At 39.5% G+C, this 13,248-nt stretch overlaps 1 protein-coding gene across 1 annotated transcript; it reads left to right on the forward strand.

Annotated features, from left to right (window-relative positions):
• Positions 1-220: 220 nt before the first annotated feature.
• On the forward strand, positions 221-5,419 carry LOC139165606 (WAP four-disulfide core domain protein 5-like). Its single transcript, XM_070748813.1, has 4 exons — positions 221-314; positions 1,432-1,575; positions 4,545-4,682; positions 5,280-5,419. The coding sequence occupies exons 1-4, from the start codon at positions 221-223 to the stop codon at positions 5,417-5,419; spliced, it is 516 nt and encodes a 171-aa protein (XP_070604914.1).
• The last annotated feature ends 7,829 nt before the right edge of the window (positions 5,420-13,248 follow it).

The raw sequence follows: 13,248 nt of genomic DNA on the forward strand, positions 1-13,248 counted from the left end.
TTAGAACCTCATTGCTCCCAACAGAGTTTCCAGGTTTCCTCAGGGAGGTGGAATGACTGTTACATCAATAATTAACAGTAGCTTTCAACGGGGTCCATGAAATCCTGGCCGTTTTACAGAAAGACACTGCCAGTGCTCTTTTCTTCAAAAGTTATGTGTAAAAGATCATAAACCACCTTGGATGGCAGCCTCGATCAGAGAAGGCATCATTCTAAGCACCATGAGATCAACTGACACGTTCGTTCTCACGGGCTTTCTAATCTTCTGCGTAGAACTAACTTGCTTAACTGTAGGTGTACCGCGTCCAAACAAAGGTAAGTGGAAAAATAATATTTGGGGCTTTTATCCAGATCAAAAAAGCCTCTGCCAATTACTTTTATTCTGGTTTTTTGGTCTAGAAATGAGGATTCAAGAACCAACTGATGTTCTTTCTTCCTAACAGCTTGAGAATAAAGTAATGATGATTTCCTGCTGTGGTTTATGCAGATTTATTAATTTTGGTGCATTTTTAATCTTACTTTTGAAAGAACCTTTTGCCTTTCAAAAGAGTCACATCAGTTGATAGGGGAAATCTTCTGTCTTCAAAGTCAAAACCCAAACATGGCCCTCAAAGGGGAGAGGAAGAAAAAGAGGGAGGGGGAGGAAGGGGGGGGTCATCAATGTTTCAAAATCAGAAAATCATGCTGAATGTGTAGGTGGTGCTTATGTGCGATTTGGTTGGCCTCTTATTGACTTCCTGAAGCTGCTGCTTATTTGGACGAGGGTTAGGGAGAATTGCCACAAGTGATGGATGACCTCTAACTGTCCAGGCCAAAGCAACTGTCAGTAGGAAGTGAAGTTCTATCCATCAGGGAGGGGGAATGTAAGCTTCCCTCAACTCTTCCATCTATGGCTGATAGAAAAGGCTAGGTGGACAATTATCCCCTTTCTCAATTTTTTTAAAAATTGGCACACAAACTAGATCCCCAATTGTCAATTAGCAAGTGGAGGGAATTTGTTCCAGAGGGCTGGGGCCGCCACAGAGAAGGCTCTTCCCCTACGCCCCACTAGATGACATTGTTTGGCCGTTGGAACCTGGGGAAGGCTGACTCTGTGGGACCTAATCGACCGCCGGGATGCATGAGGCAGAAGACGGTCCTGTAAGTAATCTGCAAAATTATTATATCCTATAACTAGAGTAGGAAGCAGCAACAGAAGGTCCATTTATAGAGAATTATCCTAGACCAAGGGACTATATGTATAATTTGATGGTAATACATGTGTGCTTTATCCCTTAGAAATTTCAGAAAAGTTTAGACACATTAGAGTTTTATGTTTATAACTCCCCCCCCCCTTGTTTATGCCCTCTGGTAGATTCTCATCACATCATTTCTAATTGTTCCATTGTATTTACAAATATCCTTAAAACCTTCTCATATTTTTTTTCCAAAGTGAAACCTGGTATCTGTCCATTCACTGATGCCATCTGTCATGGAGGAGTACTTGGAAATCAATGCAAGCAAGATGACCAGTGTCCAGGTTCAAGGAAATGCTGTCCTGGCACTTGTGGGCAAGCCTGCTTATTACCAGGGAATGGTACTAAGTTCAGATTTTGTTTCTTATTTTCTATTGTGCTATTTCTATATTATCATCATTTAATATTCCTAGGACAGTGGTACCTACAAATGCCTCCACTTACGAACTTTTCTAGATAAGAACTGGGCGTTCAAGATTTTTTTTGCCTCTTCTCAAGAACCATTTTTAACTGTAACCAGAAAAGGCTGGTAGAAGCCTTTGTGGGGCCACTCTAGGAAACTCCTGAGTGGAAACAGGGTCGGAAAAGGCAGGGAGAAGCTTCTGTGGGGCCTCTCTAGGAATCTCCTGGGAGGAAACAGGGCTTCCTCCCTCCCTGTGGTTTCCCCAATCGCACACATTATTTGATTTACATTGATTTCTATGGGAAAAAATTATTCTTCTTACAAACTTTTTTACTTAAGAACCTGGTCATGGAACGAATTACGTTCGTAAGTAGAGGTACCTCTGTACATTTTATTATACATAGGTCTTACATCGGTCTCTCTCTTATTCCTATATTTAATCAATGCCCTTTTCTTTTCTTTCCCTTTTAGTTAAGTTAGTTGACTATTTAATTGGTTGTCTTTATTTTATTTTTTGTTTTCCCCGACTTTCTAACCAAGAGTAGAATTTGTTCCAGCTTTGGTAGTATTCCGACTACTTTTATTTCCATTGTTGATTTATCAATTTCTGCACAGATCATGATTTTTTTCTAATAATTCATCTTCAGTTGGTTTGTTTTCACTTGTCCATTTTTGTGCAAAAATTAATCTTGCCGCAGTTGTTATGTGGAGGATTAAGTCAATTTGACATCTTTCGTATCTTTCATGAGTTATTCCCAGTAGAAATAGTTCCGGTTTTCTTTTAATTTTCTTTTCCAGTATCTCCTCTAAACATTTTTGAACTCTGTTCCAGAATATTTTTCTCTTGTTATAAAGCCACAGGGGTGGGCTACTGCCTGGACGGGAGGAGGGGGAGGAATGCAATGGGGTAGCGAAAATGGAGCTTCACCCCAGAGCATCCAATTTGCACCAAAAGATTTTATTTTATTTATTTATTTTGTCCAATACACAATGAGGGTTTTAGTGGTTATATATACACACACACACACACACACACACACAGTAAAATATATGATGAAGGTTATAGAGGAGATACTCATAGTAAAATATATCTAAGAAATAATAGAAAAGAAGATATAGGAATAGAATATATCAATGAAAGAATAGAAGAAGAGATATAGGAATAGAAGAAAGCTATAGGAGATATAGGAGATCAATAGGACAGGGGACGGAAGGCACTCTAGTGCACTTGTACTCGCCCCTTACTGACCTCTTAGGAATCTGGATAGGTCAACTGTAGATAATCTAAGGGTAAAGTGTTGGGGGTTTGGGGATGACACTATGGAGTAATGAGTTCCACGCTTCGACAACTCAGTTACTGAAGTCATATTTTTTACAGTCAAGTTTGGAATGGTTAAGTTTAAATCAGTTGTGTGCTCTTGTGTTGTTGTGGTTGAAACTGAAGTAGTCGCCAACAGGCAGGACGTTGCAGCATATGATCTTGTGGGCAATACTTAGATCTTGTTTAAGGTGTCTTAGTTCTAAACTTTCTAGGCCCAGGATTGAAAGTCTAGTCTCGTAGGGTATTCTATTTCGAGTGGAGGAGTGAAGGGCTCTTCTGGTGAAGTATCTTTGGACACTTTCAAGGGTGTTAATGTCTGATGTGGAAAGAAAATGCAGGGCGTCCTGCAGAAGCCACGCCCACAGTGTGGTAGTAAAAATTTTGGTAGACCTTCACTGCAAAGCCGCCACATGTAGTAATAAGAACCATTTCAACATTTTAGGTGAATGCTTTTTATCTATTTTAGCTAATGGTATTGGTTTTCTATGCCATCTATAGAATATTTTATACCGATTCTCTTTGTACATTGTGGCTAGTGTTAGTTTTTTGTTTCTTGTCCATAGTTGTTGCCATTCATCTAATTTTATATTTATTTATTTTATTTTATTTATTGTATTCATATGCTGATCATTCCAAAATGGACTCAGAGCGGCTAACAAGAGACATAAATACGGCAATAGTAAAATGCAATCAAAATGCAACAATAAAATCAATAACATAATATACATAACATAACATAATAAATCATCATAAAAAGAACCATACATACATTACAATCAATCTAATTCCAGGCCTGCCGGAAAAGCCAAGTCTTAATGGCTTTCTGGAAGACTGATAGGGAGGAGAGAGTGCAAATCTCTGGAGGCAGTTGATGTTGTAACCAAAGTTCTGAGCCCATTTAACAATTGTCTCTTTGACTTGTTCCTGTTCCATTTTAGAAACATAGAAACATAGAAACATAGAAGACTGGCGGCAGAAAAAGACCTCATGATCCATCTAGTCTGCCCTTATACTATTTTCTGTATTTTATCTTAGGATGGATCTATGTTTACCCCAGGCATGTTTAAATTCAGTTACTGTGGATTTATCTACCATGTCTGCTGGAAGTTTGTTCCAAGGATCTACTACTCTTTCAGTAAAATAATATTTTCTCATGTTGCTTTTGATCTTTTGTAATTTAATGGATATTGGTAAAGTTTTTTAATTGATTTCTCATCTGTTCCTAGTAATATTTCTCTATCCCACGATTTCTTGTCCTTTTCATATCTTGACTTTATCTGAAGGTACTCCCACCACTCTAGTCCTATCCCTTCGTTCCATAGTTCTAATCTAGTTTTTAGAATCGCTTCTTCTTTCATCAGTTCTTTGTAGGTTATAATTTTGCCAATTTTTTAAAATTTAGGATCAATCAATCAAACAAACAAACAAACAAAGAAATAAACAAACAAGTGAATGAATGAATGAATGAATGTCCTCCCCTCACCCCGAAAAATCTGTATGGATTTCTCTCTGTAAGAAGCATTAAAGAACCTAATTTATATTTCATATGCTTGTTTCTCTAATATTTGCATTTTTTTCTTACACAGTGAAACTTGGAACTTGTCCAGCGCAATACACAGTTTGCCGAGCAGCCTTTGATGTATGTGAGAAGGATAATGAATGTCCAGGAATAGAAAGATGTTGTGAGGGTAATTGTGGGACAGTGTGTCGCACACCAGAAAAAGGTACTTCATGGGGCTTAAAAATATATATATATCTCCCTCCTCACCTTCTCTCCCTCCTCACCTTCTCTCTTTTCAGCCTCTAGAAACATCCTTTTTGCAATTCTATATATAATTATCAAAGTGGAAAAAACTAATTAGGAAGCAAACCTAGTAACAGGTTTGCTGATTATTTGTGCCTTTTCGGGACATAGGAAGAACACCATTTCATGAACGAGATATATAAACAATTTTTCCTCACTCTTGAACACTTAAGTGGCCGAAGCCATCATGTCGAAATAGAGACTTTGACCTGCCACAGTAGAATAGTATCAAGGGAACTGGGAGGGGTAGTTGGATGAGAGGGAAAGTTACCGGCCACAATGCAAAACCATAAATCACATTATTTGCATGATGACATTTGTTCTACCATTTTGTCACCACCCCCTAGGCTCCCACTGATGTTGCTTGTGTTCTCAAATATCCTTCTTCCTTTCTCTAAAGTGTAAACATTGCTTCCTTAGCAGATTTAAGTTTTAATGCTGTACTCCTACTATCTTTAAGGCTCGGATTGAATGTTATGGATACAGCTTTTTCTCTACCGCTCTTTTTTCCCCCCAGAAAAACCAAAGCATTGCCCAAAAGACATTAGAAAATGTCCAACTAAAAGAAAATATGAGTGTAATAATGACTCTGAGTGCAAAAAAGATAAAAAATGCTGCTTCTCAAACTGTGCCTTGCGCTGTGTGGAACCGCTTTAAGGTAATTCTGGTGGGGAATACCAACCCCCAAATTTCTGTATGGCACAAGTCAGAATGAATGGAAATGAACTGGTCTGAGGTCCTGTGCTGGATTATCCAACACTCTGCAGTCAGCATTGGCTGCCGATCAGTTTCCAGTCACAATTCAAAGTGATGGTTATGACCTATAAAGCCCTTCATGGCATCAGACCAGGATATCTGCGAGACCGCCTTCTGCCGCACAAATCCCAGCGACCGGTTAAGTCCCACAACGTTGGCCTTCTCCGGGTCCCGTCGACTAAACAATGTCGTCTGGCGGGACTCAGGGGAAGAGCCTTCTCTGTGGTGGCTCCGACCCTCTGGAACCAGCTCCCCCCAGAGATCAGGATTGCCCCCACAACGTTGGCCTTCTCCGGGTCCCGTCGACTAAACAATGTCGTCTGGCGGGACTCAGGGGAAGAGCCTTCTCTGTGGTGGCTCCGACCCTCTGGAACCAGCTCCCCCCAGAGATCAGGATTGCCCCCACCCTCCCTGCCTTTCGTAAACTTCTTAAAACCCACCTCTGCCATCAAGCATGGGGGAATTGAAACATCTCCCCCTTGCCCATGTAGTTTTTGTGTATGATTCGATTGTGTGGGTTTTTTTAATATATATTGGGGTTTCTTTTTTGGACTTTTTAATCTAAAACTGTAATCTAGATTTTTAAATATTAGATTTGTTACTATGTACTGTTCTTCACCATTGTTGTGAGCCACCCCGAGTCTGTGGAGAGGGGCAGCATATAAATCCAATAAATCTAATCTAATCTAATCTAATCTATCACACATCTAACTTCTCACAAATACTCCACTTTAAAAAATCCTTGTGTTTAGGACTTTTCTAATCCAGGGGTGTATGATACAACCTCCAGCAACCTAAAAGCCATTCCAGGCTTTGTGTGCCAAGTGGACTCTCTCAATTTTTCAGGATTTTTAAGTGGTGAAATGATGTCTTAAGCCTATACCAAGTTTAAGACTTGTACTTTGTCCTTAGACTCTCAAGAAGAATGAAATAGACTAAATTTATCTCTGGGGAGATTGCTGGGGCAACGGAAAGGGAACTATTAATCGTGGCTTCACTTTTTGCACTCCTAAAAGTCAGTAATCACTACATTACTGAAAAGTCACAATGGTCTTTGGGGTACATGATGTTTCTAGTGTTGGAGGCATCGCCAATGTCTAATATTTCTCCTGTTCTAGGAAAGGCAGCACTGGTGGGGAAATAAAAGGCTAGCAGCTTGGTACAAGATGATAGCAGCTATCTGACCTTTTTGTAATTTATAGTTTATTGATGTCCCCCCCCCCCTCTGTAATATAATGAAAAACAAAATTCTTTGCTGAAGTATGAAAGTTGAAGGAAATATTGAAGCATCCCTGTGCCTTCTTGAAACCAAGTTGTTGCTCTAGTCCGAGAGTCCATAATTTGAAGCTTTCAGGGAAAAATATGGTTGAACTTTGAAGGGTTCTCATCTGAGAAGAAATCAGCCTTTTGAAATTAGGATAACATTTAAGTACTAGTCCTTGTCACATGGAAAGATAATTTTTCTTACTTTAACCAGTGTTTCTGAATTATTAGGAAGAAGTAAACATTTTGCGTCCCCCCAACTCTCTGCTAGGATGATTGTTTGCAATATTCAGCACATTTTCACAGAAAAAACTCAATCGTCTTATCTGTGTGATTGGGGTGTAATGTGTTTAAGTGATGCCTTAATTTATTTGGCTTCATGCTATCCGCTGCCAACATTTTTAGACACAGTAAACATATCGGTCTTTCCTTATCTCCCACCGTAGTCACAGTGAAGCCAAGTGCTACATACGCTTCATTGTATTTCCTCATCTTAGCTTTCAGGAGACTTAAATTTGTCACATTATCTTCGTCTCTTTCTTTTCATCCTTGTTAAATATTTTTCCACAGTGTCTCTTAAGGGTTGGTTATATGCACTTCATGTTTCTTACTCTGTGCTGTGTGCTACTCCCCACAGCAAAAAAAAAAAGCATGTTCCCCAGGATTACATGCACCACTGGCATTGCTCCACACCCCTCCATGGGGGTCTGCCCCACTATTTGAGAAACACTGCTTTAAACTCAGTGAGACAGTCCTTCATTTTTGTAACCCCTTAGAGCAAGGGTAGGCAAAGTTGGCTCTTCTATGACATGTGGACTTCAACTCCCAGAATTCCTGAGCTAGCATGATTGGCTCAAGAATTCTGGGAGTTGAAGTTCACAAGTCATAGAAGAGCCAACTTTGCCTACCCCTGCCTTAGAGAATGCTGAAAAACACTACTGCTATGAAGCAGTATATAAATTTAAAGGTTATTGCTATTTAGAGTACCGTTTGTTCATTAACTGACTTTTTAAAAGGTGGCCCCTGCTTTTAATTCCAAAAGTGTTTTTTCAGAAGACAACCGGACTTCAAGTTTTTGCTTGAAGACATTTTGCTTCTCATCCAAGAAGCTTCCTCAGTTCAGATCATATCTGAAGATGCTTCTTGGATGAGGAGTGAAATATCTTCAAGGAAAACAAAGTCCAGTTGCCTTTTGGAAGAGCACCTTTGGGATAACCATGACGTGGCTGATTGAGAATGTCCATAGACTCCTGCTTTTAAAGACTTCTGGCTGAGAATTTGGGGAATGCTCTCAACTTTACCAACCAGGAGAACAATTGTTTCACAAAGTTCATCTGATTTTCCCTCTTACACTTTTCTTTTAAATTCCCTTACCTTTGTGTAGTCATTTTCCTTTGGGAGAACATTTTTAGGCTCTTCTGCTCAAAACTTATATTTATAGACATGTTATTTAGTTACATGGTCTCTATCAAAAAAATGTCTGTTTAGTTTTAATAAAGCTCACCCCAAAAGTATTCATTTTTGTAGTCTTTGTCAGAGAATTGATTTCCTCCTTTGCTGACATACTTGTTTATAATCTTTCCTCACTAGTAACATGAAAGCCATGAAACACATGTAGAACTAGAAATGTTACCAAACCTTCAGTAGTAGTGTTGGGCGAACCGAACTTACAAAGTTCGGGCTCGTGCCGAACTTTGCAGTGTTCAGCATGCCGAACCCAAACATGAACTTTTTTAAAAGTTCAGGTAAAGTTCGGGTTCAGGTTCGATCTTCTTAGTCAGACTGTATGTCTTACAAGCATGCCTTAAATGAGCTGAAGTGTAAAATTGGTAAAATACTAAAATGCACGGCTCAGACTACACTCCCTGATTCCCTTTGCTGGAACAATAAGTAATATACACAAATTTCTAAAAAGTGTTGTTGGATTTGAAACTAATTAAAATGGAAGCTTGTTACTGAGATATCTTCAAAGTACAGTGTCACAGAAGTGATTACGTTATTACTTAGGGTTGTACTCTCTTTTGTTGCCTGCAGTTTAGACATTAATGGCTATGTGTTGCTTTAATTTATTTATTTATTTATTTTATTTATTTTATTAGATTTGTATGCCGCCCCTCTCCGTAGACTCGACTGGACACTACATTTACACTCTTATACAAGCTATTTACTCACTACTTTACATTGTAGCCAAGTGTTATTTCTTCAGTGTTGTCACATGAATAGATATACTTAAGTACTCGGTTCTCAACCACAATTCGTTCCAGAAGTGTGGTCAAGAACCGATTTGGTCGAGTACTGAATTAATTTATCCCATAGGAAACAATGGAAATGGATTTAATTGGTTCCCAGCCCCTGTTGACTCGCTGGGAACCAATTAAATCTATTTTCTTTATTTCCTATGGGATAAAAATCTGAGGATCTCTATAGTCTAACCTCTCCAAGCTGCAGGAAGGATGGGGGTGGCTGCAATACCGGCAGCTTCGGGGGGCTCCTTTCCTCAGTGCTTCGTCTTGTGCACCAACTTTCTCCTTCCCAGTGGCAGGAGTGGTGATGGCAGCGGCTTCCCTTCGAGGAGAGCAGTGCCAGGAATGTCACGTAATGAAGGGAAGCCGGTGGAGCGGCGGCAACTGCTGAGATGGCTCCACCGGCTTCCCTTCATCACGTGACGTTCCCGGCGTTGCTGCTCCTCAAAGGGAAGCCGCTGCTGTCGCCACCGCTGCCGCTGGGAAGGAGAAAGTTGGTGCACAAGACGAAGCACTGAGGAAAGGAGCCCCCCGAAGCTGCCGGTATTGCAGCTGCCCCCACCCTTCCTGCAGCTTGGAGAGGTTAGACTATAGAGACTGGGAGGCTGTTAAGCGGGCGGTAACATTTCGGATAACAGACAAAATTTTCTGTGGCTGTTCGGTATCCAAATTTTTGTTCAGATACCAAAGGAAATTTTTGCCGAAAATTTTGTTCGGTATCCGAAATGTATGAGAACCAAAGCGTTCGAGAACCGAGGTACCACTGTATTTACAAAATGTGAGGGGGTGTACTCACTTATGTGATATATTGTATACACCGTAATAATTCTACAGTTCTCAAAGTTATCTGCTTGTTCATTTCTGGCAGTTCCGGGAGAATAATGTTGTATTCTTGCAAATGGAAAATGAGTCACTCTCACACTTGAGTTCACAATTTTAATCTTATGGCACTCAAGCAAGGAAGATGGGCTTCAATGACAAGATGTAAACCAGAGTTAGCAGTTTGGTGTAGACATTGTTTATGTGACATCTGCTTTCATTTGGAATTGCTGTGTTTTATTCCTCTATTCTTCCCTAATTATCTCTAGGTCTAATTCCAGGGCCTTCTATATCAGGAGAATTGTTCCAGGAATTTGTTAACATACGCAAGAAACTTCCACTGGATCCTGGCAATTTGAAGATATTATTTGTATGAAGCTTCAAGTAAACTTTCCAATGGCATAACTTTCTGAATCGTAATGATTTGGTTTGATAATTTCCTTATCTACAGCATAAAGAGCAATGATGGGACAAACCAGAGGAATCTAGATTGTTGGTTATATGTAAAGACTTTCTCAGAAATAAGCAGCATCAGTATATTCTTGACTTACACATTAACACAATTCTTAAACTGGCTGAGATCTCAGGGTTTAAACAGAGGAATGGCTGGTATCAAACTCTCCTTAATTCTGTAACAGATGTGGCTAAGAAAGGAAGGCCTAACTTAATGTGTGCTGCTGGAGTCAAAACTACCTGGCTATTATTATGAGAGAGTTAGTGGGGAAACATTTTGAACTACTAGAAAAGTTTTTTGAACCTGAATAATTGGGAGAGTCAAGAAATCTATAAAAGATAAGAGGGCTGTATTTAAAGAATGCAATAGGAAAAACAGGACATGTATAATATGTAAGAGGAGAAAAAAATTGAATTATTGACATATTTTACATATCCTGGAAATACTGACTCAGCTAGGTCTAGGTGTCAAAATAAAGAAGCAAAACAATTTGTTACTTGCATGTTGTCATATTTCCTGTAACTGTTTTCTAGATGGGGCATCCCATGAATCAAACTGAATGTTTTAGCTCATGTGGCAAATTGAAACATAGATGGAAAAAACATTTGGCCACGACAATATCTTTTTGCACCCTGTCTGCAGGCTTTGGTCAAAAAGATCAAGAAGGCAATCATAATGGTGCAATCCAAGTTCTGTCTTTTTAAAATGTGCAATTACTTTTTAAAGAACACCATACTCTTCACACACCCTAGTTGGCTCTGTAGCCAATCCCATCAGTACAATTATCTATCCTTTGTTATCATTTTATCTGCCTCAGAGAAACAACGATAATAAAAATCCATATGGACTATTTTTAAAATCCTGTCGTCTTCTTTTCATTCTAATGGGTTTCATGGTTTCTTAGTTTGTACAATTTTCTCTCACTGGAATGCTGTAAAATTTCCAGTACTACTGTATTTCTTGGAATGAGATATTTTATATTTTATTATTTCTGCATAGTTTTCCTCCTGAGGGAATCTCAAATGGTGCATTAAAAAAAGAACAATATTCATTAAAGCAATTCAATATACCAGCTTACTGTCAAAGAGCAATAAAAGCGGAGTGCTAAACTGCATTTAAAAAATCATTTAAAATTCAGTTTCATCCTCGAACAATGTCTTCGCAGCAAATGAGAAATTGCTTGATGGTGATGGATGGCATATAAATAAAATAAATAAATAAATAAATACCCATGTGGATATGTATTGCTTTATGTTTCTTGAAACCATGCACCAAAAGGGCTATGTGGCTCTCCCCCTTCTCCTGATTATGCAACTCTTAGAACATATAGAATAATAGAGTTGGGAGGGACTTTGAAAGTGTTCTAGGCCAGTCCCTTGCTCGAGCAAGAGACCCCTATATGATTTTTATTTATTTTTATTTTTATTTAGTCCAATACATAATACACATTGAAGAGAATAGACATGTAGTAATATAACTAAAGAAATGAATAGAAGTAAAGATATAAAAGTATAGGTGAACAAATTTGAAAGGAAGAAAAGATAAATGAGATAAGGAGAGACAATTGGACAGGGGACGAAAGGCACACTGGTGCACTTATGCATGCCCCTTACTGATCTCTAAGGAACCTGGAGAGGTCAATCGTGGATAGTCTAAGGGAAAAATGCTGGGGGTTAGGGGTTGACACTACTGAGTCAGGTAATGAGTTCCACGCTTCGACAACTCGGTTGCTGAAGTCATATTTTTTACAGTCAAGTTTGGAGCGGTTAATATTAAGTTTGAATCTGTTGCGTGCTCTTGTGTTGTTGCGATTGAAGCTGAAGTAGTCATTGCAGGTAGAACGTTGCAGCATATGATCTTGTGGGCAATACTTAGATCGTGTTTTAGGCGTCGTAGTTCTAAGCTTTCAAGACCAAGGATTGATAGTCTGCTTTCGTGTTCTGTCGGGCTCTCTGGTAGAATCCTCCCAAAAATTCACAGGTACAAATTTCAGACACACATATGTTTGAAAATTCAAAACAATGTTCTTTATAATGAAAATTCACTTAAACTAAGCCCTCTTTTTGTATAGCAAAGAGCACTCGTCTCCAAACAAACTGGTAATTTATACAAGTCCCTTATCAGTTCGGTGATACTTAGCTTGCAGCTATGAGGCAATTCACAATCCTTCTTTCACAAAGTGAAACACACTTTGCTCTGGTTTAGTTTCAAAGCGGGGAAAAATCAGCACACCAAAAGTCAAAGTCAGTAAAGCAGTCACGAAACACAACGATCAGATAATCCTCCACAACGGCCAAACCCACAGGCTGCTATTTATAGCAGCCTCACTAATTACCACAGCCCCACCCAACCACAGGTGGCCTCATTTTCTTTGATAATAATCTCTCAGTTGTGTTTGCTTATGCATCGCTCTCCGCATGCGTGGCTGTATCATTAACTCTTGTTCTGAATCTAAGGAGGAGCTAGATAATTGATCTCCTTCTGAGCTGTCTGCCACACTCTCCTCCTCCCTGTCACTCATGTATTCTTGGTCAGAGGAGCCTTCATCAGCAGATTCCACCGGGGGCAAAACAGGCCTGCAGCATGTGGATCTCTCCTCCTTGGGGCAGGAGCTGGGCCAGAGCTAAGCACAACATTTCATAGGATATTCTGTTTCGAGTGGAGAAGTGAAGGGCTCTTCTGGTGAAATATCTTTGGACATTTTCAAGGGTGTTGATGTCTGAGATGTGGTATGGGTTCCAGACAGATGAACTGTATTCAAGGATGAGTCTGGCAAAAGTTTTGTAAGCTTTGGTGAGTAGTGTGAGATTGCCAGAGCAGAAGCTACGTAGGATCAGGTCATATAAATGATTGTCCAGTATCTTTTTGAAAGCTTCCAGTGATGGAGCACACCCAACCTCTGAAGGCAAGCTGTTCCATTGGTTGATTGCACTCACTGTTAGAAAATTTCT

This window comes from Erythrolamprus reginae, chromosome 3 (assembly GCF_031021105.1).
Source record: "Erythrolamprus reginae isolate rEryReg1 chromosome 3, rEryReg1.hap1, whole genome shotgun sequence".
Lineage (NCBI taxonomy): Eukaryota > Metazoa > Chordata > Lepidosauria > Squamata > Dipsadidae > Erythrolamprus > Erythrolamprus reginae.